The sequence below is a fragment of the Chlamydotis macqueenii genome, chromosome 29 (genome assembly GCF_036417535.1).
Source record: "Chlamydotis macqueenii isolate bChlMac1 chromosome 29, bChlMac1.mat, whole genome shotgun sequence".
NCBI classification, from domain to species: domain Eukaryota; kingdom Metazoa; phylum Chordata; class Aves; order Otidiformes; family Otididae; genus Chlamydotis; species Chlamydotis macqueenii.
In genome coordinates this window covers 328,304-346,817 of record NC_141584.1, presented here as the reverse complement: position 1 = coordinate 346,817, position 18,514 = coordinate 328,304, and the positions used below count along the sequence as shown (strand labels likewise).

The window sequence follows — 18,514 nt, the reverse complement described above, 5'->3', positions numbered from 1 at the left end:
TTAGCTTCTGTAACTTCTTCTGGTGGAGGAGGTTGAGACGAACTTCACGCTGGAGCTGCTGCCACCTCCGAGGGTGGTGCTGCTAACCCCGGGACCGCTCGCACAGCTGAAGCTGTTCCCCATATTGCAGATTCCTCCTCCCATGCTAAGATTGCTTCCTCCTCCATATCCCGTTCCCACAGTTGTTCTGGTCACAGCTGCAAGAAGGAGAAGGAAACGTTTTCAGTTTCTCTGGGCATTTGCCTCTTGGTGCAGAGACACACTAATGCTTAAATGAGGCAATTGCTTATATTTTAGAGACTTACAGATATTCACTGGGACGCCATCTCCAGCCAGCCTGTTAGGGGACAGAACACAGCAAAGTAAGAGGTCTTTTGATAGTGGGGGGAAAAATAGGGTACATTTCCTAGAGACCTTTGAGAAGAAAAATTAAAACTTGGTGTGATTCAGGGATGCTTCCTGCAATGTTATTTCCATTAACTAGGACAACCTTCCCTCTGCCTGCCCCCTCATGCCCTGTTTAGTGTTTCTGAAATGCTGAGCATCTCCAGTGTTCATGTTACTTTGCTCCTTCAACATCAGGACTAGAAAGGTTGTCTTTCACACCCACCTGCACTCCTCGCCCTCCAGCAGCTTCCTGTAGGTCGCGATCTCGATGTCCAGGGCCAGCTTGACGTTCATCAGCTCCTGGTACTCGCGGAGCTGCCGGGCCAGGTCTGCCTTGGCCTGTTGCAAAGCATCTTCCAGCTCAGCCAGTTTGGCTTTGGCATCTTTGAGGGTGAGCTCCCCACGTTCCTCAGCATCTGCGATGGCTGCTTTCAGATTTGCACACTATGGAAGAGAAACCTCCAGTCAAATTCCCCATACAAGACCTTGACTTGTTCTTTGTCTACCCTGAAATTACAAGAATTTATTCCAGCACCATCAGCTTAACCAGCTTAACGAGTGAGAGTTCCATTTTTGAGATAAAAAGAGTGACACTAAGCAAGCAAAACTTGCCTAGATTGCCTCTGATGTTTTCCTTCCTCTCCCTTGCAAGTCCAGGGGGGCTGGGGGCGGGGGGGGGGGGGGGTAAATTGGTTAAAACTATGGGGTTTGCTGCTTGTTACCTGTTTCTTCACGCTGTCAATTTCAGACCGCAACCGCTGGACATGGCGATTGAGCTCGGAGATCTCCTGTTTGGTGTTACGGAGGTCATCTCCATGCCTGCCTGCTGTAGCCTGCAACTCTTCGTACTGTCACAGAGAGAGGAACAATCAGCCAAGGTAAAAAATCCATTGTTTTTGAAGTAACACAGGTGTCTGAAAGCGTGGGTCCCTCGTCGAGTTCAGACTAGCAGCTGGGGTGCTGCTGTGCAATATGCAATATTTGAGAAGATTTTGTTGGAAGAGTTATTCTTTATCTGTTCAAGACAAGAGATGAAGATAACAGAAACCCTCAATTTTTTCACCTTGGTTTGGTACCAGGACTCTGCTTCAGCCCGGCTTCTGTTGGCAATGTCCTCGTACTGCGCTTTGACCTCTGAGATGATGCTGTCCAGGTCCAGGTTTCGGTTGTTGTCCATGGTGAGAACAACAGAGGTGTCGGAGATCTGTGTCTGCATCTGAGACAGCTCCTGCAAAGTGCACGGGGGATTAGGAGAGCTAATTCACTTGGGAGATGCCTTTTCGTCCTTTCAGATGAACATGCAGAGCTGGGAGAGGCTACAGATTGTTATCTAAACAGCTAAGACAGTTGGTATAACTCTAAAGAGGTAAAGGATTTAGCATCTCCTGGGGGAAGAAATTACAGGCTTTCCAAGGAAAGAAGGGAGGGAAGCTCTTAACTGAGAGCTGAAATCTCTTTGGGAGGTGGTTGTACTCACTGCTTCGTAGAGGGCTCTCAGGAAATTAATTTCTTCAGTCAGTGCATCTACCTTGGCTTGTAGTTCCACCTTGTTCATATAGGCAGCATCTACATCCTGGACGAGAGATTTAGGTCATGTCTTTTAAATGCTATTAGCAAGTCAGGAGCACACGTATTTCTGCAATAACAGTCCAGGGAATACACCATAAAAAAAGCTTTTGGAATATGAATGGATGGATTTGGGAATGAATAGGAGATCAGAGCTCTACAAATAATCATCGGGTGGTATTCTGTAATTTGCCCTCACCTTCTTGAGTGTCACAAATTCATTCTCTGCAACCGTACGCCTGTTGATTTCATCTTCATACCTAGTGGAGGGAGACAGAAGGAGCATTTGTTTAGGCAAGTAACAGATGGGGGTGATTTTAATTTGCTGGAATGAACTTCCTTAAGAGCATTTTGCATACAATGTTCTTTTCTCCTACAGAGCATCTGAATAAAAAACCGTGAGCTTGTTCCTAGGCTAAACTAGTTAAAACAAGTACATTAAAAAATTTAAAGAATCTGTTCTTTTTTTTTTTTTTCTATTTCTGGCCATTAGTCATATTCCTTGTGCCTGTCTTAAGCAAATTAAGCATTCTGGCCTGGAACTCTCAGACCTACTACGTATTTTTTTTTTCTCAGTAGGTAATTTTGTTAATAAGTCTTTTATCATATGCTAAATTATTCCCTAAATGTTTTTGTATTTGGATCTGTTACTCCGTTACTGTTTATCTTGAGAAAATGTCACAGCCTTCAGTGTCAGGAATTTCTGTGTCCCGGATTCTACAAGATCCCCCAGTTGGCTTAAGGGTGTTGAAAGGAGAAAGGCTGCACCTACCTAGGTAAGCAGGCTGCTAGCTCAACAGACTTACTTCTTCTTGAAATCCTCGACCAAGTACTGTGTGTTGACAAGTTCTCCTTCCAGCCTTCCCTTGTCGCTCAGCAAACTGTTCAGCTGCATCCTGAGGTTGTTGATGTAAGTCTCAAAAAGTGGCTCCAAGTTGTTCCTAACTGTTTTCATCCCCTGCTCCTGAAGCAGGCTCCACTTGGTTTCCAGCACTTTATTTTGTTGCTCAAGGAATCGGACCTGCAAGCAGAAATATCCTGAAGACGTTTTGAACAAACAGAGATTCTGGAGAGCTTTCCTCGCAAATGAGGGACCTCAGTCCTAGCTGAGGTGATGAAGTACTCTTTCTAGCTGATTTTCATAGCCAAATTCTCATCTGGTAGAAGAAGGAATTTGCTATTTGATTACAAGGGCACTGCTCAGTATTGCGAACAAACTCTGGAATGATTAAGGATTTTCTTTCACTATGTTTCCCCTTCATTGCTTTGCTAAATCAAGACAAGGTGCATGCATTTTGTGTGAAGACTGCATGCAAGAATCAGATAAGAGCAAAACAGGGTTTGTACTCTTACTAAGAAAACAATAGTAAAGTGCAATTTCTTGGCATTTGGTATAGCTCCCTCCCCCCACAAAATCTCAAAGATAATATAACGGTTTCCTTGGAACCAAAGAGGAGCTGCTCAACCAGAACAGAAATCAAGCAGATGCTGTTGTACACTTAATACAATTAACAATGAAATGAAGTGGACAGTGTCGAATCAGATTTTGCTGTTTTGAACTAACAGTCCAAACATGCTGGTACTGTTGCAGTGCAAGCTTTACATGCCTCTGAGGAAAATTCAAGTAATGAAAAGCTTGCTTCTCCCTAATGCCAATTCATGTGATCCCTTTCTTGATAATTTTAGATGGGTTGCTTGCATCTTACTTTAATCGTCTCAGAAACTGTTATTACGGCTTCTATAATGCTCAATGGAGAGAGCCCAACATCTCTAGAAGGATGAGATTGTCTTCTAGAACTTTCTTTCTTCACTGCCTATGAGATGTCAAGCAGCAAATGAGGAGGACCTTGAATACTGGAGGGTTAATTCGTAGTAACCACTATGTAGCAGGTACGACTCCCTGGAGTTTCTGGGGAATGGACATCTTCCAGTCTCGTTCCTCACTTCTATTTCTTCTTGATCAGCTTATGTGCTCTTAAAGCAGCTAAGAAAAGTCCCCATCAAAAAATCAGGACAAGTTATTTAGAGAAGCTTATGTCTCACCTTGTCAATGAAGGAGGCAAATTTATTGTTGAGGGTTTTGATTTGTTCCTTCTCCTCCTTTCGGATCCTTTGGATGCTGGGGTCAATCTCCAGGTTGAGAGGTTTGAGAAGGCTCTGGTTGACGGAGACTTCGTGGATGCCCCCAGCTGGGAATCCAGGGCCACCCATGCCACCACCAAATGCACCATATCCATAGCCAAGGTTAGCTGGCATGCCAAAGCCACCACCGTACACACTACCAGCGCCACCACCAAAACCTGCAGATCCATAGAAGCTACCACCCCTTCCAGCCACAGAGATCCTCTTGCATCCACCAACATTGTAGAGGCTTTTGCTTCCAAAGCCACCACCAACCCTAGCAAACCCACTGCCAGCATTGCAGCTTCCGACCCGGGTGACGGAACGTGAACTGAAGCTGGTACGGCAGGTGTTCGGGACGATAGCCGAAGCAGCGCTGAAGCCACTTCTTCCCCTCTGAATCCTCACAGTGGACTGGCGAGACATTGCTGGCTTTTGGGTTGGGATGGATACTACAGCAAGAATAAAGGAGCAAAGGTGCTGCCTGGAGCAAAGAGTAGGAGGGAAAGGAGAAAGATGAACCTGTGCTCTCCACGGGCTCAGGAGAGCCCTTTTATGCATTTATGAGACTGGGATGGGTTTGATGAGGTGGATCATCTTTCTAATTAATTAAGCTTGGCATGTCCAACAACATTCTGGAGAGTGAACTCACTCCGCACACACGCCCTTCTGAAATAATATAACCAAGTTCTGAGCAACAGTGGTATTGTTTGGGAATAACTGTCGCCTTCTGCCGTCTTTGTAGACAGCCAGACTCTTTGCCATATCAAAGCGTTTGAAAGTTGCAATGAGTCATGTTGTGCACAGGGAGGAAAACACCGTTCAAAATGCATGTCACTCAACACCTCTGTCATTTGAAAACTTCATCCCTCGGGATTGCTTTCGTCCCTTTTCTGTTCACAAGCAGGGTTTTGAAAAGTTACAGTCCCTTGTGTTCTAGGAAAGGGGTCTGTGTTGGGCAGAGTGTTTAACATCAAGCCCTGCAGTAAATTGTTCTGTCCTGGGTTTTTGTGATCTGTACTGCGTGGTCCTTTCTATGCCACTACAACATATCTGCAGAAATAGTTTTGCTTCCATCCATATACAGGCTCAGCTCTCTGAGCTGATCTCTTCTGAAAATTCTGCTTCTGCAGACTTATTCTTCTGTCACTAAAGAAAAAAATACAGGAATGAAAATGAAATGTTTTGACAAGGTCTTTTGTTCATGCTTGGATTTTGACAGCTGACATTGAGCCCTATCACAAATAGCTGTGCTATTGAAGGCTTGGACTTTGGTATTTTGGCGAGATGGAAACAAACAAACAAACCGCCCAAAAGAAAAAAAAAAAAGAGACAGAGAAAAAAGAGGGGGAAAGATTGTGGGAATGGGAACTGCTTTACTGCTTTGAATCCACTGGCTCTATGGAAATTGAGTGCTCCGGGGCTGTTCCCAACTCACCGTTTATAAACACGATGTAGTTTCCCAATGATTTAATCAGCTCTTTCAGCACTGCACATCTGAAAGTATGATCCTGCCTGCTTGAATCCACTAGGAAAGTGCTCTGCAGGATTCTCTCTTCCCAGATCCACAGCAATCTGGACACAGTAAGACATCCTGGATCTGTCCTTTCTCAGCCGTGGGTACTAGCACAGCCCTTTGCTTAGCGTTTAGCATGGCAGACAGTTTGAGTATCAAGTCGAATAGAAAAATGCGAAAAATAATTCATTTTGAGAGACAGCATTTCTGGCCCTCATTGTGTTTCAGGTTCAGGAAAAGATGATTCATACATAATTTATTTATACAAGAGAGTGAACTTGAAAATGCATCGCCCCCCACCCCGACAGCTTCCTCTCGTGTTGTCTGCAAGTCTGAGCAGCTGCTGGCTGCAGTGCAGGAATAACGTAATACGGAGGAATCACCTCGGTGGAGGGGTGTTCTGCTTCAATCTGCCCCTGTCTTGCAAAGTAGCTGGGTAAAGGAAACTCCCAGAAATACTTTATGTCCCCATGGTTTCCCCAGCTGCTTTCTTTCAGATTAATTGCATTTGCAATTGAGTTTTCAAATGAAGGAGGAAAAAATACCAATTGTTAGTTTATTTTGGTGTGTATTACAAGACTGAGCTTTTATCGTAAGGAAGGCCTTAATCCTGCAATTTTTGCCCAGCGAGGTTGTCTCATTGGGTCTGACTGTCTGCACATTCACACCCACGGGAACTGGAAGTAAATGGACTGCAGCCAGTAGGTCTGCTTCCAAAAGGCAGTGGATTATTGATCAGCTGGTTTTTGCCCACCAGTTGACAGACACCATGACTTGCATCCATGAGATTGATTTCTCTGCCACGTGGCATGTTTGATTCATATAGATGCAAGTCCCAGATTGCAAGATATTCAAAGGCAGGTGCAAGTTGTGAGCCTTCTTAAATGCCTATGGCTCCTTTAGGAATTGCTCCCTCAGGTACTGTCCATCTTACCTCACTATGACTGTCTGAAAGCTTTTCTATATTCTTGTGTAGTCAGTGGAGATCACCACCAAATGGCAGATTCTCTCATCCCAAGGTAGGCGGATGGAGAGACACCTGAAGATGGCTTTGCACCTTCACCAACGCTAAATGGGTAGACAAGATGGCTGACTCAGGGTGTGCAGAGTTAGCCAGGCTGAAACCCACCCTTGATTACTAATGATGTGATGCGTCAGTACTTTTATTTTTCCCCTCAGGCTCCTTTTACATATGAAACTTGTCTTTTTTGGCTAAAGAATACGCCAACTGCTTTGGAGTCCATTGTTAATAATAGTAATAATACAGCTCCTCCAACCAAGTAAAAAGAAATTAATTTCTTTCCATTTCACATTTGCACTAGGGTGGAGGTGATGTGGTTGTCACTCATCTGGAAGGAATTTGAGAGGTAATTACAAAAGGCAGAACTGTGAGCACAAGGAGCTGTAGCTACAGGTTTTGGGGTATGGGGTGATGGCAAGGGGGCCCCCACCCTGCTCTGTTGATGAAACACAGGGTTTCCAGGTAGCTCCTGGGGGAGTGTCTCCCATGCACCCTGCAGCTCCAGGCATGTAATGAATTTGCTGCTCTGATGCAGATAGCTTGCTCTGATATAGACTTTTCCTCCTCCGCCAGAGGATAACGCTTGTCCTCACTCAAGCTGCTCTGTAGTTTTTCCTCCTAATCAAACAAAAAGAGCTGAGTTTGGGCAGGTCCCACCAGGTGAGAGCCGCCCTCTCGTGACAGAAGCCATGCAAGATTGAGTGGGCTCTTAAGCATTTTTCTTCCTTCCCCCTCCTTATTTCTTCCTACCAGGCTGAGCAGAGGAGGCAGGCAGCAGCGAGTGCAAGTCCCAGACCAAGAGGCAGGAGATCCTCTACACCATGTTGTAAACCTGGGAGTAAAGTCTTGGCAGAATTTGGTTCTGGCATCATGCTGATGTCAAGGTAATAACTCTCCTTAGAGACTAGGAAAGTGAGTTCTAACTCTGCCAGGGCAATAAAGCCAACTCCAGTCCCTTTAGTGGGAAATTTGAACCATTTTCTGTGAACCCATCCAGCAGCTTTTCATCACCTCATCTCCATCTCTCTGCACCGCTGTTCCTCTCCAGCATCCTCCTCAGAAGCCTTTGTCTGATGATGGATGCCCTTTCTCAGACAAGGCTGAAATTTTTAGATGCACCTCTGTGTGTTTTGTTTGCAAAAATACATATATTTGTAAAATAAAAGTGTGTCTTAGTAACTTGGGTTGGTTCACCTGTGCTGCCTAATCTCAGTTTAATTATCAGTAAAGTCAAGGCTGTAATTTAGGTTAATTGCTTAAATTAAAGCCTTTGGGTTAAACTTGGGCTGCTAACCTAAATTTAAACCCTACTCATTTTCACTGTAATTTACTATTTCATCCCAAGTTAATGAAGTCCTGCTGGTCACCCTGAGCTTTTTCCATGGAGGACCAACTCACAGCATCGCTGTGCTGTGGGTACAGGGACCTCTTCGAGACCTCCTGAGTGGGAGATGAGTGTCCATGAATCTCATTTCCTGAAGGGATGAATTAGGATGATCTCCTCAGAAGCTTTCCCATAGGTGTTGCCCTGTGATGGGTGTTGCAGTCCTTTGAGCCTGTTCCCAGCAGTATCTGGAGGCCAGTCAGCTTTAAGTACTAGATGACTTTGAAGTGTAGGTGTGACCTGCTTTCTTCAGATAATTGTTTTCTGGGCTAGCACAGAGACACCGATGCAACTCAGGGTTTTGGGATAATGTTGCCTTCATTTCGGCTGTTGTTGCCAGATGCTTTATACAGAGCAGGGAGGTCTCGTTTCCCCCCATGGCTTGTTGTATCTTGAAGGAGCCTCTGACCTTAGGGGTGGGTATTAGACCTTGTTTATCCTCTTCTGCATGCAGTACTGGTGCTTAGATGGTGGTACCTGAAGAAACCTAAATATCCCAAATTGTGTAGTAATGCTTTCTGAGCCTGAGGAGGGCTACTGGTGCTGTGATCTCCACTGAGCTCCTCATGGAAAGAAAGGTCTTTCAACATTGAAGGTTATCTCAGCAGTATTGTAGCATCTTGTCCTTTCTCATGGCTCCAGGATATGTCTTTTCTCCCGATAAAAACCGAGCCCTGGAAACGATATTGCTGGAAAGTCTGATTGTTTTGGATGAGCTCTATGCCTGCACGTGGCATGTCCCTCAGCCTCATCCTGCACTGAGCACTGCTCCTGCTTCAAGTTGCCTTGCAAAGAGCCATAGAGCTTGTGTCAAGTTTAGTTTCTCCCTAGTGAAACAAACTGGATCCACTCAATGCTATTCTCAGCACTGATAAGGTAAACAAGGATTATTCGTGTGTCCTGGAAAGTGTACCCAGTTGCAGTGCACCGGTTTTACGGGGCCTCTTGTTTATTTACCGTGCAGTGTGGTACTGCACTGCACATGAGCCTGGAGGTCCCTGCTGCTGTCTTGCGGCACTTGGCATCGCGTGCAGCCAGACTCTGATCTCCAGCCGCTCTTGGTAGTGGGATGTTGCTGCCCAGTTTAAATAGCAACTGAACATGCCTAGCTGGGAATATTGTTCTGCTGCTGGTTTTGCTGCATCCTGTGTTACCTCCCCTGAAGCCATTTCTTGCCTTATTCCATCTGCAGGCTGTGTAAACCATTTGCAAATTAAAACAAAATAGTTTTCTTTGATACAAATTCTGCTTTTGAGTCAAAAAGCTGCAAAGTTTCACTTGAGAAATGCTAAGAGAAGATGTTTCAGCATTCCAGAAACAGAATCTTTCCCACAGGAAATGTTGAAATTAAATGTTTTTTAAAAAAAAAAAAATAAATCACATAATGTTTAAGTTGCCAGCTAAAATTACTTGTCAGGTTTGACTTGAATATGTGAGTTTTTCAGGTCTCTGCATATCAGAAGAAGGTAACTAGAAGACGACTTTTTGCATCTCTGTCTGCTTTCTCAGAAAAGAGATGTCAAGGTGGGCTCTTAAAACACGTCCCATGGAAACAGAAAAGAGGCTGATAGCTGCTCAGTGCTTTTTCCGCCTCGGTAGCATCCTCACCCTCAGACCACAGGAGAAGGACTCGACAGCAGCCTGTGGCTCCAGACTGACAGAGGCTGCAGAGATGCCCAGCTGCTGCAGGGATGGGTAAGGGCTTGGCAGCATGGCTCACAAACAAGTTTGGTGGAGGGTTCGGTGGTGGTGGTGGCCCATGTATTTGCAGCTGAAGGCACAGCAACATGTTGCATTCATTTCTGTAAAAAACAAAACAAAACCCCTTTATTTTTGACAGTTGCAGTAATTAAAAAAGAAAAAAAAAGACACCAAAATATAGTTTAGCAGCAACAGCCCAGTTGGGATGCAGTGCCTGTTACAAATGCCTCTGTTTTGCAAGCTTCACTTTATTTCCTCAAAGCAGTCTAAGAAACATGTTCAGATGCTTGAAAAATGATGCAAACTGTTAAGTGGATGCAGCCCAGCCCATTCACCCTTCACAAAACCTCCTCTGGTGCAAACAGGCTGCCCGGACTTTCCAAAGCCATCAATTCCTTGCCCCTTCCCATGCACCAGAGGGGAGACTCCTGGATGTCAGCCCCACCATAGGATCATAATGGCTTCCAGCCCTTGCAGGATGGCACCATGCCTTTCTCTTGCTCTGGGCCCCCACCTGCTGGAGACACCATCCTGGATTGACCGGTGCTTGCACACCTCTGAGCAGCATGATGAGTGCGCAAAGTCCCATTGCCTCGGGAGCTCAGAGGTGTTTCCTTGTTGTGACCACTCCGGCACACTGTGCATGAGGTGCTTTTGCCTTCCCGACATGGCTGATGTCCCCCTCTCTCACTCCCTGGAGTCCTGCCTGGGTTCACCCCCAGCTGGAGTTTGCAGGGGATTAGGAGTGGGTTGGTGGGCACCAACCAGTCTCCTTTTGGGGCCAAGATCCCCAATTGGCTGCAGGTCCTTCCTGGGCTGCTCCCCTCCTGCCCTGGCCCCTTTCCTCACTCTTGGTTCATGCTCCAACTCCTGTCTTTGGGACTGGGTTCCAACCTTGCACCTTGCTTCCCAGTCACTGCTGCTAGGAATTGTGCATGGCCCTACATCCTCTCAGGGAGCAAGAGCCAGGAGATGCCCACAGAGCCACAGGAGGGAGCCCGGGAACAGCGTGGGAGCTTGGTGAAACCCTCCATCCAGACAGGTCTTTGAAACCTCCCTGGGGCAGTGGGGGGGTTGGATGGCAATTGGGAGGCTGGATTCTGCGGGCACCTTGAAAGACCTCAGGTTCATTCAAAATGAAGCTGAGGCCTCGAAACAGCCCTTCCAGAGGAGCAGACAGGATATTTAGTGTATTTGCCTGTGCTAGGGTAACCTCGATGTGCAGATATTGGGAGCTTTGCCCTTTGCCCACCCCTCTTCGCTTGTGCTGCCCTCCCTTCAACTGCTCTTCTGGCTAGGGTGATGTTTGGCTGGTCCATCCCCTTCACTGTTCAATGCTGTTCTCGCTGTATCCTTACCGTGGTCTTAATGCTGGAGCTGGGCTCCTCTGCTGTAAGAGTTCCTCTTGTTTGCATTGTTAACAACGGCCTGGCTGAGCCATGCCCCACGTGCTAACTCATGAATCCCAACTAAACTGTTGGGAATCATCTTCCTTTTCCCAATCCCCTGCTCTTTCTCACTTCTGCAGTGACAGGCAGAAAGGGCAGTTCTGCAGTTAACCACCGTGTTGGGCTTCATCCAGCTTTGGCTCAGCCCTGAGGCAGCTTTTCCTCCCTGTGCCTCAGCTCACTGTCCATCCCACCCTTCCTTCCATGTTCCACAGCCTGTCCCAGAGCTACGCCAGAGCCTGAGTCCTAAAACTGAGGGTTTTTTCCTCAAGGCAATGGTCCTTTCTCATGAACTGCCTCCAGAGAGTCCCCGCTGCAGCGGGGCACAGCAGGCATCAGTACCCAGATCAGCGGAGAAGAAACGCTAAAAAGCAGCAGATTTTAAAAATGACAAATGCTCTTTATTGAACCATACAGTATGGTAGGTTTGGAAGTGAAGAGGCTGTAGCTGTGAGGAGAAGGAGTTAGAGATCAGTGTGGCAATTCATATACACAGAAAGCAATAACCTTTCCCACAGGTGCCTGAGAAAACAGAAGGGGCTGGAAAAATCTTTAGTTGTAGACAAAACATTTGGAGGTTGTAACACGCAGCAGAGGCTTTTAGAATATCTTGCAGTTATTTTCATTGCTGAGGACCTGGGACTGTGGTTTCACAAGGCTGTCACCCTTTTTTTAGGACGAATGAAACCAATGTGCTTGCCTGAGCGCGGCTGTCCCCGTTCAGCAAAGCGCTTCCACTTCGCTTCAAAGGCGTGACTCCGGCGGGAGACCAAGGGAAGAGCAAGGACTGTGCTGAAAGAGGACCACCACCAGCATCCACGACAGCTCTCCAAAGCCCTGTCAGCAACCTGTTACAACCTATGCTTTGGCCAAAGGTGCTCCAGATTCTCGCGGTGGGGTCCGGGTCTCCCCCCACTGTCCCAAAGGTGGAGGGTGAAGGACGGAGAAAGGAGAGGCTCTAGCGCAGCTATTTACACCATCGCTTTCAAAGGGCAGCACTTGCTTTCAGAAGGCAGGAAACATCTCGTCATCCACGCAAGGGGCACCATGCTCTTCATCCTTATCTGATGGTCTTTTTGCTGGTGGTGGTCTTGGAAACGATCCTCACGCTACCTCCTCCTGTGCTGGAGCTGATGCCTCGGCTGCTCCCAGAGCTGAAGGCGCTGCCTCCACCGTAGCTGAGCCCCCCGCCAAACCCTCCGCTCCCGCTGAACCCTCCGCTCCCGCCTCCGAAGCCACCGCCGCTGCTCACACTGTAGCTGCCGCCGCCACCGCCTCCCATGCCGAGACCTCCGCCCATGCCCACGCAGCTGCCGCCACCGTAGCCCATCCCGCTCGAGGTGCTGACCACGGCTGCAGGGAGACAGAGTACACACCCGCTTTAGGATCTTGCCAGCAGCCCGAGGTGGGGGGACCTGCACCACTGCCCCTGTGGCAGGAGAGGAGTGAGCAGGGGTGGTATGGGGGGCGATACTTACAGACGCTCACAGCTCCGACTCCCTCTCCGGCAAGCCTGTTGAGAAAGTGGAAAGTAAGCAATAATGCCAGAGCACAGACAAGATGTAACATTAGCCACCCGGACCATCTAATTAGTCTTTCATAGCCTTCAGTAGGGACTATTCTTTGGTGAGGTATGTCTGCATCACAGGTGAAAGCTGATACTGCTCATTTTTTTTAGTGCATCAAGTTCTAAGAGCTGGAGAAACTGTTTTCTTAGAAGGCTCACAATTTAAATTATCCCTCTGTCTGCACTTGTTTTAAGCTTGGTGCTCTTTTGCATCTTCCCCAACTTGGTGCTCCAGCACGTTGGGGTCAGCCCTCTCTTTGAGCTCAAGGAGATGCACCCTGCTTGGAAGACCAGCACACAACAGGTCCATGTGCTTGTCCTCACCTGCTCTCCTCTCCTTCCAGCAGTTTCCTGTAGGTTGCGATCTCGATGTCCAGGGCCAGCTTGACGTTCATCAGCTCCTGGTACTCACGGAGCTGCCGGGCCAGGTCAGCCTTGGCTTTCTGTAGAGCATCCTCCAGCTCGGACAGTTTGGCCTTGGCATCCTTCAGGGCCAGCTCCCCACGCTCCTCGGCCTCAGCAATGGCCGCTTGGAGACTGGCACACTGAAAGCAAGAAAAACAGACAGTAGTTTAATGTGAGCTACCCCAAACTGCTTTCCTGAATATTGCTATGGTGTTGTAGATACTGGCTAGTGACTCCCAGGATGGCACTGAGAGCTTCTGATGGGAAGGTGTCATAGGGTGGGTGACTGGGGAGCTGCAGCTGTCCCCAAGAAAAGGAGAGACATCTGCATCTCTTTGCTTTGCTATGCACCTTTTCTGGGGTGACATTGTAGCTCACAAGTTGCTGTCCCAGCAAGAAAGCAGCTATCAATGCACATCGTTGAGCTGAGGGACCTCCTTCAGCGGGCAGAGACAGAGGTGGCCATGCCCTCATTATTTAATGCAGAAGAAGCCTTTCCACCATCACCTCCCACCTGCCCCCTACCATGCAGCAGCTGCTCTGCAGGAGCATCCCCCTCCTACCTGTTTCTTCACACTCTCAATCTCATTCCGCAGCCTCTGGACCATTCGGTTGATCTCAGAAATTTCTATCTTGGTGTTACGCAGATCATCACCATGCCGCCCGGCAGAAACCTGGAGTTCCTCATACTGGTATGCAGAAAAGAGGAGAGTGCTGGTTAGGCACCACAGGGTTCAGGGAAGGGTGAGGGGACTTCAGGGCACAAAGTGTGGATCTGGATGCAAGTTGAGGGTGGGGGACAATGTTCCCCTGAGCAACCTGCCCATGGTATAGGAGCATTTGCCCTTAATTATCAATATATTCTAAGGCAGCAGCTGTTGCACTGCATAGACCACCTATGGGTTATCATCTACTGTTAAGAAGGTGAGAGGGAAAGAGGAGTGCTCTGTGTCTAAGGCCAGATCTACCAGTGACTCCTTGTGAGCCCAAGGTCACTTAAGCTTGGTTTCTCCACAAGGAATGTAAGGGTGGTCAAGAGTAGCGGTCCACAAGTGAACATGGGGATCTGTGCACAAGAGCCTATTGTGACACAATAGGAAATAAATTAATCCCTGGTGTAACGCTGTGATCCTTCCTCCGTTAGTCTGGCCTCCCAGAAGATAGTGTGATGCCACATGAATCACAGAAATCTGTCTGTCATTCTGGTTAGCCACCTTGTTCTGGTACCAAGCCTCAGCCTCAGCCCGGCTCCGGTTGGCGATGTCCTCGTACTGTGCTTTGACCTCTGCAATGATGCTGTTGAGGTCCAAGTTACGGTTGTTGTCCATGGACAGGACCACAGAGGTGTCGGATACTTGCTGCTGCATCTGGGACAATTCCTGCAGAAGATGCAAAAAATAAAGTCAATGGTCTGGTATCTGGGATGGAAACTATGCAGACAAGAGGTGGCTTGGGAGCTCTCTCCACCAAGCCATTTTCTTGCGTTTCCCCTTGCTCTGTCTCTAACTATCTACTCTTTTCTATCTTATGCCTGCATTATAATTTCAAAAAGGCAGTGACCAGTTTCTCTTCTTCTGCTGTACAGCACTGAGTATCATTGCCAGAGCTCCGGGGTATGGAGAGCTGTACGGCAGGGAGCTGTCGAGGATGCTATCGTGGGGCGAGCTGACTGCTTACCGCTTCATAGAGAGCTCTGAGGAAGTTAATTTCATCTGCCAGCGCATCTGCTTTGGCCTGCAGCTCAACCTTGTTCATATAAGCACCATCCACATCCTAAAGAAAAGAAAACCAAAAACTTATGATGAAGCCACAAGCCAAAGGGATTTCAGGACACCAGTGGGACCATCTCTCTGCTTCCAGGTCTGTTATTCTTTAGGCTTGTTTTCATATTGCTGTGATCAAGATTTGGGGTTTTTCTAATGTAATATTGGACATTTACTGTGAGCCAGAACAGATTCTTGGACAGAAGGCAATGCTCTGACTCATGGGGATGTGACCAAAGACACAAGATGAACTGAGTCACAAGAGGCCAGATGGTTTGCAACTGCAGCCAGAGGAGCTATCTTCAGAAAACAGGGCAGCTCCATCGGCATAGAGAAGATCATGCCCATTCATGGCCTCAGGAGGACCCAGCCCATACTTACTGCTAGATGTGCCAACATCATAGCCTGACCCAGCCATGAAGTTGGAGGACCCCAGCTCCCATCAGCTTTGCTTGAACTCTGTGCATGCTGAGTTAATTTAATTATCCGACCCATAACTTCCCGTTCACTCACCTTCTTGAGGACCACGAACTCATTCTCTGCACCAGTGCGCCGGTTGATCTCATCTTCATATCTGTTAGGATAAAAGAGTGAGAGGTGCAAATGAAGAGCAAAGCCAGCATGGGGAGCAGAGATGGAACCACTCCAGTTGTGGCTCACAGATATATTCCTTACTCCCACCTGTTTACAGCCCAGAGCAGATGCTGAGCAAATGATTAGTGACTCTGAGCCTGCGAGACTGCATGGTGTGAGTAGTCTCAGCTAAAATTAATGGATTTTAATCACTGCCCTTAAAGTCAAGCTCATACGTAAATGTGTGCAGGATCAGAGCACCTTTTGGTAGGAAGCAGGGGCAGGTATTCTTGGTGACCAAAGCAAAGTTATGCAAAAGGCTTTCAACGAAGGTGCATTGCCATGCCTACAAATATATAATAATGCAACAATTTGATATTTGATATTATAATAATGCTAATGGCTCTGAGTAACCCACTGAAGCATTTAATTAAAAAAAAGTCTGCGATTCTTTAGCTGTGGTTGTGCAAGAGCAGATCATTCTGCCTCAGACTGTTTCTGTGGAACTTTTTATAGCTCTGAGCAACATCCTCTCATCAGATAATCAGGGCAGGGCTTAGCTAGAAAGTAATCAAAACATGTAGGCTGTTGAGGCAAAGACCTGGATTTCAAAGGCAGGTTCGTGCCAGTCTTCCAATATTGGCAGAAACATCCCTGCAGATGGATCTCTGCACGGACATGGGAAGAAGTGGAAATTAGCCAGTGGACTGGGAACCAACTCTAGACTTGAAATAAAATGTGTTCTCTTTCCTAGGCAGTAGCTGCAAAATCCAGACAATATCGTTTGTCATTTTTGGCCTGATCAGTAATTCTAAAAGCCTGTAATATATCTCGAGACCTGGAATGCACCCAAGTACAACATACCAGAAGCTATGTCAGTCTGTCCTGTCAGGTCTAAGTACTGTCTCATCGTCCCCCACCTCCCAAAAAATCTGTCTCTTCACACTCTTATCTATCTAATATAAATGTATTTCAGGCCTCCAGGGTGTTTTTCTCAAATTTGCACTTGGCCAGATCTGATTGAATAAGGGACAGATTGTTCTTACCGAGCTACAGCCAACTAAAAATGAACGGCTTCACCTAAAAAACCTCCTAAATGTCCCTGTGCTTAAAATTGTTCATCCCACCTCTGCTGGACACTTTATCTCAGGATGGGATTAATTGCCTCCCCAGGAAAAACATTTTCTTTGACAATGATCAGAGAAAAGAGCTAAGCATCTTTCACGTGATCGGAGCTGAGGGAGGCTGAGCGCAGGCAGGTCACCCAGGGCCCTCTGGAAAGTCTGGGATTTCCGTTCCAAAAAGAGAAATGGAGGATTTTTGGAGCTGGCAGTTTATGTTTAGTTCCCTTTTTGCATATCCATTATACTAATGAGTTATGCATTTTTCTGTCTCCAGGTGTACTATTTTGTGAGATGCAATGTATCAGATGGTGACCTCTATTACAGCGGAGCAGCTTTCCACAGGTGCATGAATTCTGTGCTAAATGCTGGTCCTGCACATAAGAACTCTGCCATAACTAGAGGTAACTCTGAGATCAAGTTTTGCTTTTAGATGTTCATTTGGCAAACTGCAAGAGGAACCCAGTGCAAACACAAGATACGCACCAGTGAGCGTGAACCGCCTGCCCCGCTTTTCCCACCTCTTAATCATCTACACGGCAGAGCACGATTTCTTACTTGTTCTTAAAGTCTTCCACCATGTCCTGCATGTTCCTCAGTTCAGAGTCCAATCTTCCCCTCTCTCCCATAAGACTGTCCAGCTGCCGTCTGAGGTTGTTGATGTAGGCTTCAAAAAGGGGCTCGAGGGACTTCCTGGTGACTGTGTGCCCTTGCTCTTGCAGGAGGCTCCACTTGGTCTCCAGCACTTTGTTCTGCTGCTCCAAAAAGCGCACCTGGGGAAACAGAAACAGGCACGTGCTGAAGCCCATCTGAACAACGCGCAAAAAAACCCACTGCCAGGAAAAGGAGCAATCATTCAACACAGAAAGAAAAGGTCAAGAGACACTTGGAAGGTGGGGAGTTTATCACGATCTGCCCAATTTAGGGCACTGGATTCTCAAAAGTATCAAAAGCAGCTACGGTGTTTAGTGAGATTTTTCAAAAGCTATAAGGCAGACCAAGCACCTGTATTTGCAACTTTAGGTGTTTCTCCCCCCTCTAGGTGCTCTGCTCGTCTTACTGGTTTAAACTGGTGTTATCCCATTGAGTTGTGTAGAGCTTTGCTATTTTACAACCAGTAGAAGATCCATCCAGCCCCCGGGACTTTTTTTACAGGGAAGAGGGGGATTTACTTTTTCAATAAAATAAGGCACTGAAAAACTCATCCTTGAAAAGAAGAAATATAAGACAGTTCTTAGTTTTCAGCCAAATCCACGCTGTTTGTTGACTGGGATTAGTTCAGGCAAGCCCCTAAATCCAAAGGAAGTTTCTTCCTGTTGTTCTTTCCTGAGGCAACTGATAATGTGCATAGCTTGATGTCTAAGACCAAACTCTCACCTTGTCGATGAAGGAAGCAAATTTGTTGTTGAGGGTCTTGATCTGCTCCCGCTCCTGTGTTCGAACCTTCTGAATTTCCGGGTCAATATCCAGCTTAAGGGGTGCCAGGAGGCTCTGGTTGACTGTCACTTCTTGGATGCCACCAGGTGGACAAACAGGGAACCCGGGGCCACCTCGACCACCAAATGCGGGACCTCCCAGCCCAAATCCACTGCCCAGCCCATAGCCACCGCCACCACCAGCACCTGCTCCACCACCATAGCCAAGACCAAAGCCAGCTCCTCCACCAAAGCCGTATCCACCACCAGCTCCACTCCGTAGACCTCCACCGACTGAGCTGTAGGAAATTCTTTTGCTTCCACCTAGGTTGTAGAGACTTCTGCTGCCGAAGCCACCACCAACTCCAAAGCCTCCTCCGCCTCCGGCTCTTCCTCCTCCAACTCTGGAGACAGAGACGGAGCTAAAACTGCTTCTCGTACCACCGCCACCTCCTACAATAGCAGAGCCTGAGCTAAAACCCCTCATGCCCCCTCCAGTAGATGATCTGAAAGAGATCCGACTCAT

At 47.3% G+C, this 18,514-nt stretch overlaps 2 protein-coding genes across 2 annotated transcripts; both read right to left on the bottom strand.

Annotated features, from left to right (window-relative positions):
• On the bottom strand, positions 1 to 4,500 carry LOC104485119 (keratin, type II cytoskeletal 6A-like). The gene is made up of 9 exons (XM_010127378.2): positions 3,997 to 4,500; positions 2,760 to 2,974; positions 2,153 to 2,213; positions 1,865 to 1,960; positions 1,451 to 1,615; positions 1,110 to 1,235; positions 611 to 831; positions 306 to 337; positions 1 to 197 (listed from the first exon to the last, which is right to left on the bottom strand). Exons 1-9 carry the CDS (start codon positions 4,498 to 4,500, stop codon positions 1 to 3), a joined length of 1,617 nt encoding a protein of 538 aa, XP_010125680.1.
• Positions 4,501 to 11,532: 7,032 nt separating this feature from the next.
• On the bottom strand, positions 11,533 to 18,514 carry LOC104485120 (keratin, type II cytoskeletal cochleal-like). The gene is made up of 9 exons (XM_086768718.1): positions 17,951 to 18,514; positions 17,132 to 17,346; positions 15,393 to 15,453; positions 14,794 to 14,889; positions 14,331 to 14,495; positions 13,680 to 13,805; positions 13,036 to 13,256; positions 12,623 to 12,657; positions 11,533 to 12,497 (listed from the first exon to the last, which is right to left on the bottom strand). Exons 1-9 carry the CDS (start codon positions 18,512 to 18,514, stop codon positions 12,205 to 12,207), a joined length of 1,776 nt encoding a protein of 591 aa, XP_086624844.1. The 3' UTR covers positions 11,533 to 12,204.